The sequence below is a fragment of the Rhipicephalus microplus genome, chromosome 6 (genome assembly GCF_043290135.1).
Source record: "Rhipicephalus microplus isolate Deutch F79 chromosome 6, USDA_Rmic, whole genome shotgun sequence".
NCBI classification, from domain to species: domain Eukaryota; kingdom Metazoa; phylum Arthropoda; class Arachnida; order Ixodida; family Ixodidae; genus Rhipicephalus; species Rhipicephalus microplus.
The window spans coordinates 27,837,686-27,861,908 of NC_134705.1; the positions used below are offsets into that span (position 1 = coordinate 27,837,686).

The following is a 24,223-nucleotide window of genomic DNA, read 5'->3' on the forward strand; positions in this document are numbered from 1 at the left end:
CGGTCCCGGTCGTTCAGCCTGCTCGCCGAGTTCCACTTGCACTTCAGGAACCTCTGAAGAAGGAACTACAGCGAATGATCCGGGGGGGGGCATCATCGTCAAAGAAAATGAGCCAACCGACTGGGTAAGCCCTCTGGTACTGGTAAAAAAAAAGACGGTGCTCTAAGGGTTTGCATGGACCCCAGAAGAGTGAACAAGTATATCAAGAGGCAGCATTTCCCTTTACCCAGATTTGAGGACTTGGAAGCACGGCTAACCGGTGCTACTTATTTTAGCTGTTTGGATGCAAACGCCAGCTTTCATCAGGTGCCCTTAGACAAGACAACATCAAAGATTTGTACGTTCTCGTCGCCTTTTGGCAGATACCGTTTTCTAAGGCTACACTTTGGCATCTCATCTGCACCCGAGGTGTTTCAGCAGGCACTTTGTCAGATATTTGACGGTCTGCCAGGCGTGCTCATATATATAGGTGGTATCCTGGTCTGGGGCTCAACGAAGGAAGAGCATGATGAGCGCCTGGTTGCAGTCCTCAAAACTGCTGAAACAGCTGGATTAACGTTTAATCTGCGCAAGTGCAAGTTTGGTGTAAAAGAGCTACTGTTTCTGGGTGATATCATAAGTGCGAACGGCATATCCCCAAATCCAGGGCTCGTAAAAAGTTTGGTTCAAATGCCAGTGCCAACATGCAAGGCCGATGTTCAACGTATGCTTGGTGTGTTGAACTACTTTGGAAAGTTCGTGCCGCAGCTATCTGAAAGAACGGCCCTGTTAAGAACTCTTATCAAGGCCAGTTCTGAGTTTGAGTGGACAGATAACCACGCCAAAGAGTGGAAAAGCATCACGCAAATTCTGACCACCGCTCCGGTGCTCGTAATATTTGACCCACGACGGGAAACAAGGTTATCTTGCGATGCATCGAAGGACGGCGTCGGTGCTGCCCTTCTGCAACGTCACAATAACGAGTGGCGGCCCGTAGCTTACGCATCTCGAGTACTGACTAAGGCAGAAAAATTGTACGCACAGATAGAAAAGGAGGCCCTAGGAATTTGGTTTGGATGCGAAAAATTTCACCAGTTCGTCTATGGCCAGAAAGTCACAATTGAAACGGACCACAAGCCACTCTTGTCAATTGCTCAAAAGAAAATGAGTGACATGCCACCTCGCCTTCAACGGTTCTTTTTGAGGTTGTTCAAGTATGATTTTGTTTTGCAGTATATTCCTGGGAAGCACCTTGTTCTTGCTGACATGTTGTCCCGGTCAACTGCTGACAACCAAGACGACGCTGGTGCTACTACTGACGTGGAAGTTCACGCAATCCAGCTTCTAGGTTACCGTGTCACAGAAGCAACGCAGAAAGAACTGCAAGCGGCAACGGCTCGTGACCGCTACCTACAGTCGGTGATCGCAAGTTTGTCGGCGGGGCTTCCAGTACAAGGTGAACTAAAGCCTTTTGAGCAAGAACTCTCATTTGTCAACGGAATACTTTTAAAGGCGTCAAAGGTTGTTATTCTGAAAAGCATGCGAAAAACTATGCTTGAAAAAATCCATGCAGGTCACCTCGGCATGCAAAAATGCAAAGAAAGGGCCAGATGCCTCGTGTTTTGGCCAGGGCTTAACGCTGAGATTGCTTCCATGGTGCAACTTTGTCCTACATGCCGCAAGTATGCTTACAAACAGCCCAAGGAACCGCTTCAAATGCGGCCCGTGCCAGGTTGTGCATGGCATAGAGTTGGAGCTGATATTTTTTCGTTTGCGGGGGACTCGTACATCGTTGTCTTTGACGCCTTATCAAGCTTTCCGGAAGTTCAGAAACTACCTGACATGTCGGCGCAATCAACAATCGCAGCACTGAGCGCTATTTTTGCCAGATTTGGCGTGCCCGTCGAAGTATGCACTGATAACAACCCACAATTTTCCAGGCATGAATTTTTTTTGTTTTCAAAGAAGTATTACTTCACGCACGTCACTTCAAGCCCTCATTGCCCGCAGTCAATTTGGCTTGCGGAAAAAGGTGTGCAGGTCGTGAAGTGCATCTTGAAAAAAAAAAAAAACTGCAGATTAGGGGGACGACTTCTGGCTGGGCCTGCTGGCCTACCGCTCTACCCCACTGGAGGACGGGCGATCCCCTGGTGAACTACTGCAAGGAAGGCGCCTTCGCGCCAACCTCCCGGACTTCAGTACGGTGACCGCAACTACGTCAAAAAGCACAGCCAGGCCCAAGGGGGAAGACCTTTGCCTCCTCTGCAGAAGGGTGTCGTCGTGCAGCTCAGAGACGCTGCACGGTCCCGAAAAGCTCAAGTGGTGGGTTCGCCATATCCAAGGTCCTACCTTGTCAAAACAGAGGACCAGAAGCTCTTAAGACGCAACCGGCGTCACCTACTTCAAACTGGCGAACGGTTCATCGAGGAAAGCGACGACGACATTGATACCAGCCCAGCGGACAACAACGTTGGTGGCCATCCGACATTGGCAACTTCAACCTCGCCAGCCAATGGCCGACGTCGCGAAGTTCCGACGTCGGGCGACCCTTCGCCACCTGTGGTGCGTCAGTCAACTTCACCACCGACGCCAGCTTTGAGAAAGTCGACTCGAACCGTGAAGCCACCACAGCGTCTTCATTATGACAAGGACTTTAACCAAGTGTATGATAGCATTTTTTGAAATGCCATGTACTTACCACCGTTTCGGTGGGTATGTAATTTCGTTGTTAACGGAAAGAATGTATCCGGCAAGGCTATTGCATCACGACTGCGCATCGGACATGCGCAGATACTCACGGCGCGCTATCGTGCGCCTATATAATCAGTGACTGAATAAACCGATGCCACTTCTTGTTCTGGCCATCATGCTGTATCGTCGTCCTTGCTAGTTATTGCAGTGTCATCAGTAAATAGCAAATTAATTAGCAAGGCCGTAACATCTAGTACATCAGCTGTTAAATGCAAAAAACGGTACAAATTTCCCCACAATCCATGGATGACAAACGGCTTATTGACAAGTGTTCGTAAAAAAGATAACCTTTACAAAAAAACAAAAAGACAGCCTTTTATTACTTCGCTTGCCCGCCGATACAGGAAATATTGCAACAATTTGAAAATTTTACTCTGAGAAGCAAAAAAGCATTATTATGAAAATGAGTTGACCAAACATCAGGGGGACCCTAAAAAACAATGGAACCTTTTGAACAACTTTTTTAAACGAATCATCTGGAAACTCACCTATATCTGAAATAATATATAATAACATTTCTTTGCAACAACCAACTTCTATTGCAAATGCTTTCAGCGATATTTTTTCTAGCATTCCTACTACACAATCGGGCATACCAAAATGTTCCGTTTCTCGGGTCGCTTCTTCATTTTTTCTTTTGCCCGTAACCGCTGACGAAGTATGCTCAGTTCTCTTGAATCTAAAAAATAAATGCGCAGGTCTTGACAATATTTCTGCGTATCACTTAAAACTGGTTGCGCGTAATATTTCTGGGATACTTAGTGATATCATTAATTTAATGTTTCAGCAAGGCGTATTTCCAAAACTTTTAAAGAAATCTAAAATAGTTCCGGTATTCAAAAAGGGTGACAAAAGAACAGTTTCTAATTATCGGCCCATATCAATTCTTTCTTCCCTCAGCAAAGTTATTGAAAAACTGTTCGCTGATCGTTTAAGTAATTACCTAAGCAAATTTAATATACTTCATCCGTGTCAATTTGGCTTTCGTTCAGGCAGTTCGACAAGCTTAGCACTAGTTTCATTAATAGATTACTTAAAAAAATCGATTGACTCTGGTAAATTTGTTGGATCTGTCTTCCTAGATTTCTCTAAGGCCTTTGATACCATTAATCATGCCACCCTGTTTAACAAATTGAAGGCCTATGGGGTAACTGGAGCTTCATTAACCTTCCTGAAAAATTATCTGCACAATAGAGAATGCTCGGTGTACGTATCAGGCGCTTCTTCTGGATCTAAGCTAATCAATCAAGGCGTGCCCCAGGGGTCTATTTTGGGCCCTTTATTATTTATTATATTTATTAATGATCTTGTCGATGCAATTAAATCAACTCACTGCGTGTTATACGCAGGCGACACGACTATAACTGCAGCTGAGGACTCTCTAACTGCTCTTACTTTACACTTGAATAACACACTTCTAGATATTACTAAATGGTGCTACGAGAACCAACTTATTATTAACCCAGCCAAAACCAAGTTTATGATATTTAGGTCCGCTCAGAGGCCATTGCCTTTTCATCAACCCTTAACCCTAGGTCCTCACTCTATACCCACCTGTGATACTGTAATTTTTCTTGGTGTACATCTTGACTGCCATTTAAAGTTTAATCTCCACACTGATCACCTCAGAAAGAAAACTGCATTCGGAATTCGGGCTATAATAAAAGCTCCTGAAGTTTTTCATATAAACGTACTTATGTCTCTGTATTTCGCCTTCGTTCATTCCCATATCATATATGGTATCGCTGCTTGGGGAAACACGTATGACTGTCATCTATCACCCATTATGAACATGCAAAATCAGGCGATCCGCATTATCACTAATAGGTCACGATGCTCCAGTGCAGGCCATCTACTCCAAGACAACAAAATCCTACCTGTTCGTAAGTTATTTTTTTATAGCATAGCCGTTCTTCTGTTTCAATTGCGCAATGCACTGCTACCGTTTGAGTTCATTGATTCAGTTTTCTTACAAAACAACAATGTAACCAGATTTGCAATGAACCTTAACTTTTTGCTACCTGCGTCGCGCACAAATTACGGAAAAATGACCACTGCCTTTGCGGCCATTACTTTTTGGAATAACATGCCTCTTTCTGTTAAAACGATGCCCACATTGTCATCATTCAAAAAGTCGCTTAAATGTTTTCTGTTAAATTATTAGCTGCCTGTATATGGGCTTTTTGGGGGCTTTGCGTTTTTGGTTATGCCATTTAGATCATTGCATTTCGATTGACAATGTCCGCCACTGAACGAGATGTGTTTTTTTTGTTCTTTCTTTTTTCTTTTCTTATTTGCCTTGCTTTTTGTTGCCTGATGTGTCACTTAGCCTATAATAATTACTTATCACTCTATATTGTATAATTGATTTCCATTCACACGTTGCTTGTTAACTTGATCCGATTTATTGATTGTTATAATGCATCGAGGGTCCCGTTACAGTTTTTAACTTTGGGACCCTCGTCTGTATATTAATATTACTGTACTACTTTTTTGAAATGAATAATAAACTGAAACTGAAACTAATGAGACACTCTTCATTAACTCTTATCCCTAACTCTTCCCAGTTTAGGGTCCTGAAAACCTCCCGTGAACACGCATGAATAGCATTGGAGAGATCGTGGCACCCAGCCTTACACCCTTCTTTATTGAGATTCTGTCGCTTTCTTTATGGAGAACTATAGCGGCTGTTCATCCGCTGTAGATTATTTCCAGTAGTATGTCTATGTAGGGTTCATCAATGCCCGAAATTTCGTAGTGCCTACATTACCGATGCCTCGACTGAGTCTAATGCCTCCTCACAAGCAATGAAGGCTATGTGTAGGGGTTGGTTCTATTCTGCGCATTTCTCTATTAGCTGATTGATAGTATCAATATGGCCTATTGTGAAATAGCCTGTACGAAATCCTGCTTGGTCCTTTGGTTGATTGAAATCTAATGTCGCCCTAATCCTACTCACTATTATTTTTGTAAATTGTTTGTAGAGAACGGACAGTAAGCTGATCGGCCAGTAATTTTTCAAGTCCTTGACGTCTTCTTTCTTATGGATTAGGATGATATTGGCGTTCTTCCACCCTTCCCATCAAGAGACACTTCGTACATAAGGTGGCCAGTTTTTCTGACACAGTTTCTTCACTAGCTTTCAGCAGGTCCGTCATTACCTTATCTTCAGTAGCGGCTTTGCGTCCTTGCGTTGCTTCAAGGGCTTTCCTTATTTCCCCTGTCATTACTGGTAGGTTGTCGAATTCCTCTAGACTATTAATGCTTCTTACGATAATGTAACGGACTTGTGAAAGGCAGAGAAGGGAACGAGAGGAAGACGAAGAGTCTTGGCAAGATCGCAGTGCACTACCGTGAAGGACCATCGCTCACCTCTTGTAAATAAAAGCATTTCATCACAACTGGCTGTAACAGTTGTGGTGGAAGTGCTGGGTAGTGTTAATGGCTAATGGCTGAAGGCGACCTGGTGTTGCGGTGGCCGGGCGCTTGTGACCTTGGCATGTCTCACAGCTAGCGATGTAACGCTTCGTTGTTTCGTACATCTTGTGCCAGTAAAAGCGTTCCTGCGTGCGGTGCAGCATTCGTAATAAGTCGAAATGACCAGATGTCGCTTTGTTATGCATAGCACGTAGAACATCGGAGCGAAGGCTCTCGGTGACAACTAGCACAAAACATGCTCCAGGTCTGGAGTACTTAGTCTTGTAGAGCAGCTTGTCTTGAACCGTAAGATGGATCTAAGGGACGCAACAGTGGTGCTGTTGTTAGTACAAACTTAACTTGGGAGAATCCCGTGTCACACTCTGGTGTCCAGTTGAAGGTCGCATCCTGTCGCAAGATGCCTGTCAGTGGGTAGACATCTCCGCAAATCGTGGAACGAAACGACGGAATTATGACCGTAGGCCGAAAAGTGAGCGAAGTTATCGTGCGGACTTTAGTCGTTTGGAAAAGCTAAGTGTTTCTATCTTGCGAGGATCGAGTCTGACACCATCCTTGTCGACTAAGTGCCCCAGCACCAGAGTTTGACGTTCACCAAAGTGACATTTTTCAGAAGTCAGAATCAGCCCGGCTGTTTCGACGCAGTGGAGAACAAGACTGAGACAGTTCTTATGTTCTTCAAATGTACGGCCAAAAATACAACATCGTCAAGGTAGCACGTGCATATCTCCCATTTTAGACCACGTAATACTGTGTCCATAAATCTTTCGAAGGTGGCAGGATCGTTTCAAAGGCCAAAAGGCATGATATTAAATTTAAAGAGGCCATCCGGAGTTGCAAAAGCAGTCTTTTCTTTGTTGCCGGGTTCCATACGTATTTGCCGATAGCCGGATCGCAAATCAAGCGTTGAAAAATAGGAGGCGGCAAGCACGCAATCTATGACGTCATCAATCTGCGATAAGGAATGTACATCTTTTTTCGTCACAGTGTTTAGATGACTGTAATCTATGCAGAATCTCTAAGAACCAGCTTTTTTTACTGACAAGAATTACCGGGGCTGCCCACAGGCTAGACAACTCTTGCACGACACCTTTGTTCAGCATGTTCTTTATTTATTCAACGGTAACTTTGCGCTCAGAGCATGACACTGGGTAGGGCTTTTGGCAGAGGGGGTGGGCAGAGCCCCTGTCTATTCTGTGACTAGCGCGAGACGAGGGTAACTGAAGGGGTGCATCTCTATGTTTGAAGTCGAAAGCAGCAACATGCTGGAAAAGGACCTGTACCAGCGCTTGCCGTATCGTTGTACTGAGAGCCTTGCTGATCATACTGAGCATTTGATCTTAATTATGACAAATATCTCAAGGAGAGGAATAGGTGGTGAGGTCCGTAACTAGTGCCGCTATCGAGCTGCACGAGGCTTCATCGAAGAGAGCTATCTTCATCCTGCAAGGAAGCACAACCGGCGAGGAAAAACAGTTCAGCTCCCATATAGTTGCTACTCCTTCTGTGATGCACACAACAGAACAGGGCACAAGTATGTCCTTCTTAGAACAGTTCTTGCGTAGAGGCCCCACTTCAAGGTCAACACAAGCAGCATCAACTGCTTTGGAAGAGACTCGAACGGGTGTCAGGCACCAAGATGGTGCTATCACTTCATCAATCACACTGTGTTCCTGTCTTCGCCATGGTAGCCTTGTTCGGAAAGCAACACTGGAAACAAATTGTTGAATGATATTTCCCCACAACCACAGTCGACGGAAGCACCGCATTGCTCCAGGAAATCAATACCAAAATTGACATCGTGCGAACAACGAGATAGAACCAGAAATTCAAATACAAATACTTTCCCAGCAAATGAAACACTGACAACACATACACCAAAAAGATGAAGCCACTCGCCGCCATGAAAACATAGCTTTGGGACCTAAACGGTTTCTGAAGGTGAGGCTCATCACAGACACAGCCGCCCCAGTGTCAACTAAGGCGATCGTCGGTATTCCATCAATCAACACATCCACTTTGTTTTTGAGCATAACAACAGGCAGAGGTACTATATCTTGAAAAGACCGTCCGGTGACCTCACCTTCATTGGCCGCAGATGCTAGTTTCCCGGCGACGGAGAAGAAAAACGGTGTAGAGGAGACGGCGAGCGACGACAATGGTTGGATTGGGATGTCAAACTCCGCTTGAATGCTGGTGAATCGCTGCATCTGGTCTCGCGCAAAAAACGGTTCCTTGGAAACAAGTCGGTTGTGTCCGCAGGTCACATGAAGCACAGGGTCTTGGTGGCGAAGACATGGCTGGTGCCCTTCGTGACTGGCGGCATTGTCGGCGGCAATACCGAGCAATATGCCCAGTGAAAGCACAGTTGTAGCACACGGGAGGGTTGCGGTTCATACTATATTCGTCAGAAAGAATCCTGGGCCGCTGCTGTCGGCGAGGAAGTTCGTTTTCACGCGAATAACGGGTTTCTGTCACTCTGTGAAATCCATTGTATTGGTCGTAAGTTGAATCTTGGTAGTATGGTCGGTGCTGTCCTTGCCGCAGCGGGACGTAGTCCGGCTCAGAGTCCCGAGTGTAAGAACCTGGCTGTTCTCGTTGTGATCAAGTGTCATAAACAGGGCCTCTATCGTAGAGACCTGGCTGATACCTAGGCGCGGCATCAGAATCCTCAATGCGCTCCGCCACTCGGTGCAAGGAGAATGGAGCAACGTTTCGCTCGATCTCTGGTGGCAGGTAGTGGGGATGAGTGCTTGGTGGTGTGCCACTTGCGCGTACAAGCCGAGTTCTTCACGTACTATTTGTCGGATTGTTGATGCATAATCACACAGCTGGTTGCTCTTTATACTTGCGATAGTCTTCACATTGGCTGGCCTGCTGAACATCGGTGTGATTCACCTAGTCTTTAGTTGCTCAAAAGTGCGGCAATGGCGAGATGACATTGGCAACAGATGTCAGGGTGTTTTTCGCGATGAGTAAACTGTAAACATTCTCGGCGATTCCTTTTACAATGGGCCCTACTTTGTCATGCTCAGACATTCCGTAGTCGGTGATCCTACATAGCTTTATAACTTCCTCAATGTAGGCTGTCTAAGTTTCGCATGGCACTTGCGCACATTGCATGAGCATCTGTGCTGCTCTTTTCTTTTTTGTTGTGAGGTTGCCGAAACGCTCTTTGATCTCAAAAACTGATCTGTCGCACATTGTTAGCGTTTCCTCACGATTATCGTACTACATTAACGCAGTATCTGTCAGAAAGAATGCGACGAACGAAAGCTGAGAAGTGACATTTCATTTGTAAACGGCGCTCACCCGTTTGTAATGGACGAGCCAAGCTTTTGACGTCTTCTTCTGGTCTGCCAGCAAAGGGACGAGCAGCGCTTGTCCGGTGTCTTCCTACTTCTCTGTCTTCGTTTTTCATGCTGTTTACCTTAAAAAATGAATCGTTACCAACTTGCCTAATTTTCAATACTACTCGGAGCATCTCTCAGTTGTGGAGCTAAACTGGTCGGCGCAGACGTCAAGAGGGGTCGATGTTCATCCGCGTTGTGGGACATGTCCAGCCCAGATGGATTCGGTGGAAGTGCAGCAAGGCGACAGCTCTGTGGAAGAACTTGCGGTTCAGCCTCCTTTTTCGGGTATCGATTACCCAGCACGTCCACCACAACTGTTACAGCGAGTTGTGATGAAATGGTTTTATTTACAAGAGGTGAGTGATGGTCGTTCGCAGTAGCACACTGTGATCTTGCGAAGACTCTTCGTCTTCCTCTCTGTCTCTTCTCTGCCTTTCACATGTCTGTTGCATTCGTTAGGTCGAACAGAACGCAGCTCACACACATTGCTCGACTGAAGCCATTCTACCCTCCTTGTGCATCATAACTTGCCCTGTGGGCTTTGTCTGCTTGGGGGGGGGGGGGGATGTAACGGACATGTGAAAGGCAGAGAAGAGAAGGAGAGGAAGACGAAGAGTCTTGGCAAGATCGCAGTGTGCCACCGCGAACGACCATCGCTCACCTCTTGCAAATGAAACAATTTCATCACAACTCGCTGTAACAATATCATCTTGGTTGTGTCGGCTTCTGTACAGCTCTCTGTACAACTGCTCAGCCACCTTTGCTATCCTACTCATATTGGCTACGACATTGCCTTCCTTGTCCTTGAATACATACATCTAATTTTTGCCAGTGCAGAAGCTTGCCTTCGCAGCTTTTAGGCTTCTGCTGCTTTTTACAGCCTGCTCAATTCTCTTCATGTGATTACCTTCTGATGTCGGCTACCTTATGCCTATTGATTAACTTCGAAAGCTCCACTAGCTCTATTTGGTGGAATGCATTTGAGGCTTTCATGGTTTGTCGTCTCTTAAAGGGCCACTCACCAGGTTTGACAATTTTGAGCTGACAAGCGCAATGCGTAGACGAGGCGTTCATGATCACGTCTGCCAAAATTTGCAACGCTACGCGCCGCGGAAATGGATCGAATTTCAAGATGAAAGCTGCTCTCTCTCTCCTCTTCCGGTGCATGCCTAGTGAATGAGGGCATGGTGTAGGCGTAGGAATGGCCCTACGTACACGGCAATGCAGTGACGTTGGTCCTCTACGTAGACGACTCTGCTCCGACGTGTTCAACAGTATACCACGTGACATGGCAAAAATTATTTAACACAACATGCGTATTTTATGTATTTGTTGCTTTAAGAGATGAATAAAACTTGAAATAAATAAGGAGATGCAATAAAAGATTGTGCACATTTTTCTTGCATTTTTTCCCGTGAAATGCTACGAGATGCGAGGCTAATGTGCCAGGGTTTCGCATGCGTTCAGGTCCCCACGGTCAGCGCAATGAGCAGACGACTGCCGTGGAACGCTCCTACGCGTTCACGCACTCATTCTGCTCCTCTACTCTATCGCGTCTAAGCCAGCGTTCCCAAACCATCCCACAGAAACAGGGAGAAGACCACAAAATAACGCTGGTCAACAAAGCAACGCCGCTCGCGTGCACGTGGGCTGGGCTTGTTCGAGCACGTCATGCGCACGTCACATCTTGATCGGAGGCCGGAGAGAGTGGGGAAGAGATTTGGCTTGCGAAGGCTACGCGGAGGAGCTGCAAGGGTTTTGAGCTCGCCTCCTCTCACCCTCGTTTCGCGCTGCTTCAAAAAACCCGCTTTCTCCGCTCGTAATGAACCGATTCAAAAAATGTTTGTGGCAAAACGTTCCTCATCGAACACCCAACAGCTTACACTGTCTAACTAAAATTCGGTATGGGGCCTGGTGAGTGGCCCTTTAATAAGATTTTTCGTCTCTTGAGATAGTTTGCCAGTGTCCGGTTTAGTGATTGTACCCTCGATTTCCATCGCGCACTCTTTCATGACAGTATAATAAGATTATCGTTTATTGTGTCAACTCTAACGTCGGTTACTTCGCTTAGTGCCTCGAATCTATTCTGGAGAGAAACTCTGCATTTCTGTACTTTCTCTCTCACTGCTAATTCATTAATTGGTTTTTTGCATATCAATTTATGCTTTTGCTTTTTTAAGAAGGTGAATACGGGCTAACCATAAGTGGACGTGGTGAAGTCATAATAGCGAAACTGAAAATGAAGTAGACTTCATTCTGTGTGCACACTTAGGCATTGTACAGGATGTAGAAGTATATTTTCATTAACGTCATTCAGCATTTTGCAACAGTCATGCTAGTTTTCTTGACTTGTACAACAGCTACAACAAACGACAATTAAGTCGCATTTATCCCAAAGGAACAAGGGCTGACTCAAGCAACTTTCTTCCACAGGTAAACACTGTAGAAGTCTCACAACGTATTTGTCACACTGTTAGTTCTACACGTTTTCATGATTGTCTGTGTGAAGCTCCTAATTATTGTAGGCCACTTTTATAATGTGACTGCATTGCATGAACAACTAAACTAAAGAAATGATGTTTTGCATGTGCATTTGCTGGTCGCGTCTATCAGCAATTGCTTTGCACACATTGAGGGGCATTATTTCTAGGTTAACAAGAAAATATAGTGTATAACAATGTCTCGCACTCTTTACGAGGTGTAAGACTATGTCTTGAACATCCATCATGAGCTTGCAATAGCATTTTTGTTAACTTTTGTATATTGATTCAAAATAAGCCATTGTGCATTCTGAATGAAAGATGTGTTGGTCACTATCGTATTTACAAGTCTCTCTTAGTCGACTTTAATATGTCTGCTCTGCATGACAGGCAACTCGTGCGTGAGATGCAGTTTCTCTAGAAGGTTGTACATGGTTCCAGCCTTTGTGAACAGTTTATCAATGGTAGTGCGATTCAGTATGCCTTATGCAGAAGCTATCAAATCTTAAATTTTATCCGGATTTGTGCTCATCATCTGTAATTCAACACTTCATATCACCGACATACTTGCCAAAACTGCTGTTTTTTATTACTCTTCTAAAATACTATTTTTATATTGCTTATGGAAATTTTTCGCTCTTTACTATTGTGTGTCTGATTCATGACATTGTGTTAGTATTTGACATAGTGTATGCTCATTAGAGCTAGTGGCTGTTGCATTAGTATGAAAAGTAACTAAATGTGAAATTTAGTTTAGATTACTATCCTGGAAATATGATATCATTATTTTTAATTTCCTGTGGTTAAGAATGACTTGGCCACTAAGAAATTTGCTGAAAAAATTAATGTCCCCTTCTAACTTAGTACATTGCTCCTATACAGAAGCCATATCCCGGCTGCGGCGGCTGCATTTCTGATGGAGACGGAAATGTTGTAGGCCCGTGTGCTCAGATTTGAGTGCACACTAAAGAACCCCAAGTGGTCAAAATTTCCTGAGCCCTCCACTACAGTCTCCCTCATAATCATATGGTGGTTTTGAGACATTAAACCCCACATATCAATCAATCAATCATACAGAAGCCAGTAATCATCGTCCAGGGAAAAGTTTTTGCACGGTGCAATGAAAGAAAATTTGGGAAGAAAAAAGAAAGAAATGGGACAACACAATTGTGAACTGTGATCTGTTTACACTGTGTACAACCAACTGGTCCCTGCACTGGCTCTTCTAGCTGTTGTCCTCTAGACTCTGCAGACATTGTGGCACTATGTGCTGTCACGCTCAGGGTGTTGGAATATCCCCTTCAGGCGCGAATTAAATCTGACGTAGCGAAAAAAAAATTTTGTTCAGATTATGAATACATAACGCTATTAAAGAAGGAATCCACAAGAAATTCAGAAAAAAATTCATTGGTTCAATTTTTCAATGGCGTCCACATATGTGGACATTGCGCCTCAAAGCAGTCATATTGTCACGTGACCGTTACCCAAGCGCGCGCACGAAGACGCAGGGAAAGGAAGACGACGAAGGTGCGCCATGGCTTGTGCGTGGGTTTTTCGCCATACTGCCTGTTGTATAGGCTCTAGTAAATACATATTTTACATCTCGCTTTCCTTGTTGCAATACCCATGAACGGTGGAGAAGAAGAAAACAAACGCTTTTATTTCGGAGGCTCGCAAATAATCATTGCAGGAACACTGCTTAGGAAGTCTTTTCCGCAAAAATAATCAGAAAGAGTCTATTTGGTATGAAACAAATAAAAACAGTCGTTCTGAGATGTCAGACAAAGGAAAATGTTGCATTTCCTGCAGCGGACACGGCTTTTGGATGTGCATTCCTCTCTCCGGCAGCGTTGTGCGTTAGCCATGTTTACTTGCTGCGGCCAATGATTAATCCCATCATAGCGAACAGTGCTGACTGGTAGTGGTGAAGCATTGGGTACCTTCTTTTTCACTGTTCGGGAGTTGTCATTGCTCGGACGTCCACGCTTCTTTTGTGGCTTATTGCTGTTCAGCAGGCAATTCGCGACGTCTGTTTGGAACGCCATCATGTCCAGTGTCTCTTTTCTTAGTAGCCCTGCTTTATTGGCATCCCTTAAGTATTCAAGCCAACTGTTGGAGAGCGCAAAAGATGCAAAATGGGAAATCACTCTCACAGGCCACTTTTTCGTTCGCGTCCGCATTGGGTAGAGGGACATGATGAAGTCTAGTTTGTCTACTCCACCCATGTATTTGTTGTAGTCCAGGACTACCTCTGGACAGTCAATGTCAACGTGGACCTTTTGGGATTCGCTCCATCTTCTCACGGTGCCAATATTTCCAACTCCAAGGTGGGTAGAAGCCATGTTGACGGTCCCGTTGTCTTGCCAACGAACAAGGACAACTTCGTCGTTCTGGGAAACCCGCTCATCATAGCTTCCCCGTCCTTCTTTCTTCATTTCCTTGTCTGTTTTCATGACGCATCCTGCCAAGCGGTTTCCCCTAATTGTGCCACTAGCCAAAATGCCGATCTTTTTTAACTCAAGAAAGAGCTTCACGGACGTAAAATAATTGTCCATGTAGCACTTGATGTTCTGTGCCTTCGGGAGGCTTTCAACAAGGCGCATTACGACGGAGCCACCAAGGCCAAGATGTGCATGTTCTTTGCTCACTCCCGTTCCCTTCCCTTGGTAAAACTCAAAGTCATGTGCAAGACCGTCAAAACTGCAGCGTACAAAAACCTTCACGCCTTCTGGGTTCGGTTTTCCTTTCACAAATTGCTTTGCAGCAATGCGTCCTGTGAACGGCACCATCTGTTCATCGATGCTATTCTGTTCCAAGGGAACAAGCTGTAAGCAGCGGCTTCTGACAGCTTCTAGCAACGGCCTAACTTTCCAAAATTTGTCTTGGCTGTTCGGGTCCCGTTCTTCATTAGCGTCGCTTATGTGGAGAGCGCCTCTGATTTTGAAGAATCGCTTCACGCCCATCGAATCGGCTATTGCGGGAATCCTCGTTGCAGTTTGCCAATACATTCTGACGCGTGGGTATTTCAGAACACCCATCAGCATGAGCATTCCAAAAAATATTTTGATCTCTTCTTTTGTAGTGGCTAATACGGCACCGTCTCTTTGCAGGACATACCTGTTTGTGAATTCAGCAAGGTCTTCAAATATCTGTTCGGTGAAATACTTGCTAAAATACACAAGTGGCTGCTGGCATGTCGAGGCTACTTCAGGATTGTAGTGGCAGTCAACATCACTTGGAGCAAAATCTTTCTTCACCCATTTGAACTCAGCCTTCGTAGATGCCGCAGGTGCGTTCGAGCTGACCGTGGCGTCTGGTCGTGCAGGCAGTGCAGCTGTGGTCGTGGATGCGGTCACCTGACCATTGGCAGGCTGAAACAAACAGCGTAAATTAGGGTCAAAGTACCTTTAGACAGTTTGGTGCCATATGTTTCCCGAGAACACAAAATAATGTCTCACAATCTCGAGCAAACTTACTATGTTTTCTTCATTTTCTGCTTCCAATTCGTCATCTGAAAAGTCGCCATCTGAGATATCTCCATTTGATATTCTCATGAGGATTTCTTCTGCTGTCGCATCATCAACTTTCTGACGTTTTGAAGCATGATCTTCAAGTCCTGGAGACAAAAAATCACACATAACCATCATATCTGCGCACACGGTGCGAAATGGCTGCCCTGCAACAAAGGCAGCACTAAGGCGCAATGTCCACGATCGTGGACGCGGTATTTTACGCACCCTTTTTGACGTTATAAATAGTTTCTAGTTGCAAAAGTCTTGTTTATTGGCATGAGGTATCTCTTAGCTCTTACTGACAAGTGCATAATTTCATGCCACCTCGAATGAAACATAGCAAGGGCTTGAAAAGTGAGAGCCACTTACGTGCGCCGCCGTAAAACGTGGAGGCGTCCATCTTTGAGAGTTGTTTTTGTAGTTATTTTGTGTCAGCTGCGGCAGATGGCGCCACGGGTCGCTGCAGCAACATGTAGTGATAGAGAGAGCACTGGTTGCGCGCGAGATTCAAAGTAAATTTCGAGATATTGAGCTGTGAAGTTGGCGTCCACAAATGTGGACGCTGCGCCTGAAGGGGATATATAAACGTAGAGGTGATAGCATACACCAGTTAGAACGACATTATAGTGATTGTTCAGTTTGTGAGCTCATGTTAAGCGTAAACTTAAGGTTGCTCTTTCCTTTCTGGCCATTGCATGTAGGATGTTTTAGAAATAGGCTTGTGTGAATAGTGAATTTTAGGTTCGAAGCAAATAGTGATTTTGATTGAATAATTTTGAATCAAATTAGAATTATATGTATGACATTTAAAAAAAGGGATATTTATCATGACCTAACTAACGTGCACAATATTTTTTTTTTTAAATTGGCATAGGGACTCTATGCAAATGCCTTTTTTTTTCATTCGACGGAATTCACTACAACCTTGAGCAGTAGTTTCGGTAGGATGTGAATGATAACCTATAAGATACTTAACGTTTTAAAATTTATTATACTTGGAGCATATAAGCCACCATAAGAAGCTTCATAAAATGAATTGATTTGAAGGTAACATGTTCCTTTAAAGGGTCCCTGCAACACCTTTTCAAGTAGCCATGAAGCCAGTAAACATGCTTGTTGCCTCACTAATTTACCACTGCAATGTTTCTAGAATCAGTCCAGTACGAGCGGAGTTCCAAAATTCTGTCGCAAGCTGCAATTGCATTTTTTCTTCTCGTCCTGGCGAAATAGCTGAAAGTTGAGCAGTGAGGAATGGCACGGTGAAAGAAAATAAGAAAATACATCACATGCACCTCGTGACCTTGAGCACCTTTTTTTTTTTTTCCTTCAAATACGCGGCTTTTCAGTGCAATTGTGCACGTACTCATGAACAAGCAGCGGCCCCGGCAACAATGAGCGCGCCACGCTCAAATCAGCCAATGGCCGTGACTTTAGCTGTACATTCTTTCTTGGCTGTGACAAGTGATTTCTGAGCTTGCAGTGTCATTTGCCAAGGAAAGAAAGCAATTTTAGCTTTGAAAATTCGTTGTGTGTTACAGGCTACGTGCTGCGCTACAATATTTGCCTCGTGTGTTCTCAGTAGCCTCAACTACCGATCGGCAGCGTTTTCTGACCATGTTCAGCAAGTGTTGCAGGGCCCCTTTAAAATTGAAGGGGGGGCGCGGCAAGTAAAGTGCCGATTTTGGTCAAAATATGCGATTTTCTGATTTATTTTTTTTCGTAATCTTCAGACCTTCAACTTCCTTGTTCTAAAATATTACAGCGAAACGTGCGCTACAAATCCCGCAAATAGTGTTTTTGCCGAGGCTAGTCGCCGAAAAGTGCGAAAAAAAAGCCCCTGAAACGGTGTTGTTCACGCCGCACAAACGCGCCAAGTTGTTGACCGTGGGCCGCCATTTTGGTAGCTTTGGAAAGAGGAGAAAGCCGGCTTCCCGATGGTCGCGGTCTCGTATTTCGCCGAGTGAAAATAAAAGCGCGAGGAGCAAGTAAAAAAACGAAAACGAAGAACGGCAATTGGCTGCGCGGGTCACGTGGTAGCAGGCGCGACCTCTTACTGGTCAAAGCTGCGCCGCGCACCTTGGCAACCTTGGAAGCGCGAGCGCATCTGCGGCCGCCGAGTCGAGAATCATCTGGCGTGCGCTTCGTTTTTTGCCAGTTGGCTGTTTTTGTGATAGTTCGCGTGCTTTTTTTACCAAGCTTTGTTTACATCAGTGGTCTCTTCTGAGTGCTTGCTCATACTGCGGTGCTATGTTGTCGCAAAAAAAGTTCCGGAGCGTCCACAAGTACGGCAAGCGTCGGAAAGCTTGGAACAAAGGGCAGACGACTGCGGCTGCCGTCCCAGTCGCAGTTCCGGACGGAGCATGCTCTTCAAGCGTCACGGAGCCTCTACTCAGACCCTTCGCTGATTGTTGTGAGGCCGAGAGTGTGGAAGGTGCCACATCGTCGTATGTCAGACCGCCGGATGCCGTCGACCGTGATGGACGCTCTCGCGAACCCGATTGCGGTGGCACCGCGTCGGCAGCCGTTGCAACTCCGGGCGTGCGCGCGTCGAACATTCTATCGCGAGTTTCGGCCCAGATTCCGAGCAGTGAAGAAATCGCGCAGCGGGCGCAGACAAGGCGGGATGTTTTGGATGCCGTAGCATCGAAGTCCGCTTCAAAGCGGAAGCTCGAGCTTCTGAACGAAGGCTGCGACGAAAATGACGGCGGTAAGGACTCCACATTCTTCATTGTAAATAAGAAGATGCTGAACGGTCTGCTTTCGTCAGTAAAGTGCAACAAGTGCGACGAAGGGTCGATACGCCTCGAGACTACGCACTGCCTTGGACTCGCGGCGAGGATGGAACTTTTTTGTGACAATTGTGGCATAGTGAACAGTGCGTGGTCGTCCCCGAGGTGCTCCGGGCAACAAAAAACGAACCCCTTTGAGGTAAACGTGCGTGCTTTGAGGGCTGTGCAGTCAGTTGGCAGAAAACAATCTGCCATAAATGACATTTTTTCTGCGATGGACATTTCGCATCGAGCACTGCACCACAAGTCCTACCAGAGACTGCAAAGGAAGTACAGCCACCCTGCCACCACATCAGCTGCCACCCGCATTGAAGCAGAAAGTGCACAGAAGGTGCATGACATTTACAAGGACCTAGGAGGAGTGCCAGGCAACATTGACGTCATTTACGACGGCACGTGGATGACGAGGGGGCACAGAAGTCATATTGGCGTGGGCTGTGTAATCGAGCTGTACACAGGCTTGGTCTTGGACCACTGTGTCCTGTCCAACTACTGCCAAGGCTGTGCTGTTGGCCCCAAGCCTGGTGACGACAACTATGAGGAGTGGCTTGAGAAACACAAGCCACAGTGCCAAAAGAACACCGATGCTAATGCAGGCCAAATGGAAGTAGAAGCAGCGAGGATCATGTTTGAAAGATCGTTTACCAAGTACAAGCTTCGATATATCAATGTGCTCTGCGACGGTGACAGCCGTACGTACCTTGCCCTCACGCAAGACAAGGTGTATGGCTACATGTTGATTAAGAAACAGGAGTGTGTGAACCATGTGAAAAAAAGAATGGGCACTTCCTTGCGCAACCTTCTTGATGAGCACAAATCCAAAGGCCGAGGACTGAGCATGGGTGGCAAAGGCCGGCTGACGCAGGGCCTTATAAAGAAGTTGACGAATTATTATGGCTGGGCCATTAAGAGCCACCCCAACGATGTTCCTGGCATGGAGAGGGCCATCATGGCCACTTATTACCATGTAACATCCACAGACCAGGATCCACACCACGACCTGTGCCCAAGTGGGACTGACTCCTGGTGCCCGCACAATCAGGCATTGGCCAAGGGAGAGCCGCTGCCGCCTCACAAACATAAACTGCCCCCTCACGTGCGAGTGGCACTGCTGCCAATCTACAAGCGCCTCTCGAACAAAGAGCTCCTTGAAAGGTGTGCGCAGGGAAAAACCCAGAACGCTGCGGAGAGTATGAACAGCCTCATTTGGTCACTGCAGTCCAAGAGCCAGTTCGCCTCCCTTCGAAGTGTGGAAAGTGCAGTTGCAGATGCAGTCTGCCGTTTCAATGGTGGCTGCAAGAGTGCGCTGCAAGAGATCACTGCTCAACTGGGCTTCAATCCAGGAGACTGCTCTTTGCGGCGAGCAGCCGAAAAGGATGCCAAAAGGGTAAAGAGGGCTCAAAAGGCGCATTGTTCCACGACAAAGAAGCGCAAAACTGGGTTGCGCTCTACAGAGGCCAAGGCCACAGCATCTCAGGATTACTGCCCAGGAGGATTCTGAGTGTTTTAGGCATGTTGTGAACTTCCAAACAAGAGTGAACTTTCAAAGTCAGTTTTCTCAACTCTTGATTTTCGCCTATGTGCCTTCGCTAGAACATCTGTCATTTTCTAACAAAGACTGATAGAGTCGTTCCGTTTTTTGCACTAGGCTCAGGAGGCCTTTAGCAGTGCAATAAAGCTTTATCTCTCTTCTTACTCATCATTTAAAATTTTTAGAACACATTTTATAATTACTGCGATGTGTGCGCAAAACAACATCCATGTTTTGGAAATTTTATTTATGGTTACAAGAACTAGAAAAATCAACTAATAGCTTCTTTGCACAAGTTGATGCTTTGGGAACATAATAATATGAAAAAATAATTTCATTTAGCAATAATTATCTCTTTAAGTGTGAAGAGCATTAATTAGTATAATTATGCTTGTAACTCAAAAAGTACAAGAGATATTTGAAAACGGTTTTCATATTTGGAATCCTCACAATCATCCACATACACACACCAAATTTCATCACAAACAGTACATTAATAAAAAAATTAGTTTTACTTGCCACGTCCCCCCTTCTGAAGGCGGGATTCGTGGCAGAGGGTATTTTTCTTGGATAGGTGCTTTCATGGCTTGGCACTCATACATTGGAGTGAAACGACCTTTACAGGCGGTGACATGCGGATTAATATACACCTATTCGTTCATTCCGAATACTTCCAAAATATTCGATAATTTAAATTCGAATTGAAGTGAATTCGAATACTCAACTATTAGTTCGAGTATTCGAAGCATTCGAATATTCGTACAAGCCTATTTAGAAATGCTTTCATTGAGCAGTTCCGGTTCTTCAGTGTAGCAGATTTCTCGAAAGTCACCTGGGCATGCAGAGCTCATGCCTTTTGCTGGTCCTTCTCATCGCAGGACTATACCCTGACCCAGTTCTGAAATTCCAGAATGCCATGATGCGGGTAAAACAGGAGCATAACTTTCAATGAGCTAAATTGAATGAAGCAATGAAATTGCTGGCCCCCAATAATACACTAAAAGTTGATGCGAATAGAGTGCTCAATATTCTCAATATTCTCTTTAGCTCTGAGGTACAGATTGAATGTGCCTGCTATGTACGGTATTTATCGTTCTGTTGTACAAGCATTTCAGAATGTGGTTGCATGGTTTATGGTTTCACCTGACTGTCATTCGCGGGATGGGAGACTTTCCTTGCCAGTCATGGTGTGTTGGCTGTTCCTGTTGGCTATTCTCTTTTACTTCTTTCACTTCTGTCAAAGGCATGGAATCGCTTCAGGCCTATGTATGAGGAAGGGCTTTTATCTTTTTCTGTTTTCTTGTGTTCGTCAGGTCACAATAATTTCTTGCAAAAACTGCCATATTCACTGCACGAAATCATTTGTGGTGATGGCCACTGCTAAGGTGAGATTACATGCCAGGCATCTTATCTTGATTGTATTTTTTTTTATATCGAGTACCTATGTAGAGGATGAATTGCTCTACATTAAAAATTGAACAGTTGTTGTTCAGCATCTGTTGGAACGTGGCTTGGTTAAATTTGTCTTTATGTTTACTGTAATGTTTTTCGTATATATAAAGACACTAAATTAAGATTTTTACATGGGAAAAAATAGAGCATACTATTAAGTGTCCTGTTACTATAGCAGCTGACAAGATGGTGGTTAGCTTCCAAAGTATAAAGTCTCGACTTCTTCCACATCATTTTGGGCGTTCCTTATTTCAGTCCATTAGAGTATTTACTTGCCTTGGTGTTAAGTCGTAGTGATGCACTTGAAGTCTGTTTCACAATTTGGGCTGTGTCCAAGTACTGTAGCTTTCATGCTGAGTTGAATTGTAATGCGCTCTAGGTGGTGATGGGGTGCTATAGATAGATATGTGGGGTTTAACGCCCCAAAACCGCCATATGATTATGAGAGACACTGTAGTGGAGGGCTCTGGAAATTCCGACCACCTAGGGTTCTTTAACGTGCACCCAAATTTGAGCACACAGGCCTACAGCATTTTGCGCCTCCATCAAAAATGCAGCCGCCGAAGTCTGGATTCGACCCCACGACCTGCGGGTCAGCAGCCGAGTATTTTAGCCACTAGACCACCGCAGCGCGGCACGGGGTGCTGTAGGAAACCCTACAATGGCTGCATATTGTCATGTGCACATTTTTTTTTATTTTCATGGAACCTATCTGTTACATGTTAGGCCACTGCCTTGCATTTGCCGTGTTAGAATGTAACCTACAGCGATGAGGCTAGAACCTTCGACGCCACGTATATAAATGTTGACAAGCTTTATCACCGACCAGATTGTGCCAGCTCACGCTGTGATCCCCACTATTATTGTACAACGGCGGCTTGTACTTTGACTTTTCATTTCCTGGGTGGGCACAAGCTCGCCCTAATAAAGAGTTTCATCTTCTTCACACTCACGACCATGTGACAATGTGCGGATGTGTGTGCAGATCTTCTGGAATGCAGGCTGCCAGATGGTGGCCCTCAACTTCCAGACGCCTGACCTTCCCATGCAGCTCAACCAGGGCAAGTTTGAATACAATGGCGGATGTGGGTCAGTGTTCATTTCAATTTGCTCTCTGCTAGCAGAATGCTGCAGCTGAGAGTGCAGATGTGTGATTGCCATGCTAAAAAACATTCTTTGTTCTCGATTTGTACTCTTGAACCAGTCTACATTAATGTACATGTCTTGGACGTAGAATATTTATGTCTTTCTTGGTCTTAATCTCACTACAAACCGCTCTAAAGTGTTATGTGCTAGCTTGTATGGTTGCATTTGTATACCCAGTTGTAAAAGAATATGGAACAGTTGATTTGTTAAAAAGCTTCATTTTTACAAGAAAACATTGCCTCTATTTTGGGAAGTTTCAGCTCGTAGTAGCTCTTAAGGTGTTCGTTTCTCCTCATGAAATGAGAATTGTCGAGCATTAATAGAGCGGAAATACTAATTTCTATTGAGTGAATGCTTCGGGAACTTTTGCTCGTTTTCATTTTCTAGTTGCCAGCTCACAATCATGAGTATTACTTGGGTGAGATGGGAGCTTACATTCTAAAGCCTTTTATGTAGACTAGATAAAGGTGGGTGGGTGAAGGCACCCTTGCACATTCTTTGAGAACAGCTCATTATCTGGTCCCCCTCTTGTTCTGCATCAGAAGAATCACTTCAAGGTGTATCTTTTGTGTCTTCTTGTTCTTCCTGGGTTTGTAATTGAATGCAATGCCGCACTTCAGGGTGCCAGACCTGGGCTGTTGGGTAGGGGAAGTGTCATTGCAATTCATTGGTGAGCAAACACTTGGGAACAGTCAGCAAACACTTGGGAACAGTGCTTGGGTATCCATGATGCATTTTCAGCAGCACATGACTAGTATCAAGTAACATCAGATGCACTAATCATAAAATTAAAGAGTAACAGATCCTGTCTCGGTCTCTATTGAGCAAAATTGTTGCTTTCTGTGGTTCTCTGTGTCAAATTGAGGTCATGCGCAACACCACATGGCTGTCCTAATCATTGGTGATACCAGCAAGACACTATAATGTTTAATTGGGTATGACATTGTGACCCTATATTTATCTTTATTGTCATTGCAGACTACTTCAAGTCCCTGCCATGTTTCTTTTTTTTCTAATCGAAAAAAGGTTTTGGGCTTTTTCATATGGTGCATACGCGTGCTCAAAGTGGATGCATTTCTAATAATACTACTTAGCTGTGTAATGATAACGAGACATCAACGCAGGTACCTCCTGAAGCCAGACTTCATGCGACGAGCAGACAAAACATTTGACCCTTTTGCGGAGTCACCCGTAGATGGTGTGATTGCAGCCCAGTGTTCGGTGCGAGTGCTGTCCGGCCAGTTTTTGTCGGACAAGAAGGTGGGCACGTACGTTGAGGTGGACATGTACGGACTGCCCACGGACACAATCCGGAAGGAGTTCCGCACCCGCATGGTGCCTGCCAACGGACTCAACCCTGTCTACAATGAAGAACCATTTGTCTTCCGAAAGGCATGTCATTCTTGTTGCTCAGAGATTCGCTTGAAACCTGCAGAGCAGATGGTACCAGAAGTGAGAAATAGACTTACTTGTGTAGCTTTATTCACACACTTCCTTATTTTGTGTTTTCGATTCGGAAACAATGTGAACGTATGAGGCATGAGCAAGGGCATGTAAAGCCATGTTGGTTTTTCTGGACCTACTTGTGTGCCCCAAGGCATTGCGTTCAAAGCTTTTTCTTTACCTTCTATTTGAAGCTTCTTTAGTACACTACTTCAGGATTGACTGTGACCACAAAAGTGATATTGAGAGCAGCTAACTCAATGCATGCACTACTATTTGACTCTGGTGTAGAGCAGTAACTTCTCATTCATGATGGGAACACACCCTCTAGTCGTGGATTACATCCACTGGA

At 45.0% G+C, this 24,223-nt stretch overlaps 1 protein-coding gene across 1 annotated transcript in view; it reads left to right on the plus strand.

The window, feature by feature from the left end:
• The window catches only part of norpA (no receptor potential A), a 553,315-nt gene that overhangs the window by 362,696 nt on the left and 166,396 nt on the right, over positions 1 to 24,223 (plus strand). Inside the window, exons 24-26 of the mRNA XM_075865873.1 lie at positions 11,879 to 11,951; positions 22,268 to 22,371; positions 23,553 to 23,820. Coding sequence (XP_075721988.1) covers positions 11,879 to 11,951; positions 22,268 to 22,371; positions 23,553 to 23,820 — 445 coding nt within the window. The remainder of the gene's footprint in view (positions 1 to 11,878; positions 11,952 to 22,267; positions 22,372 to 23,552; positions 23,821 to 24,223) is intronic.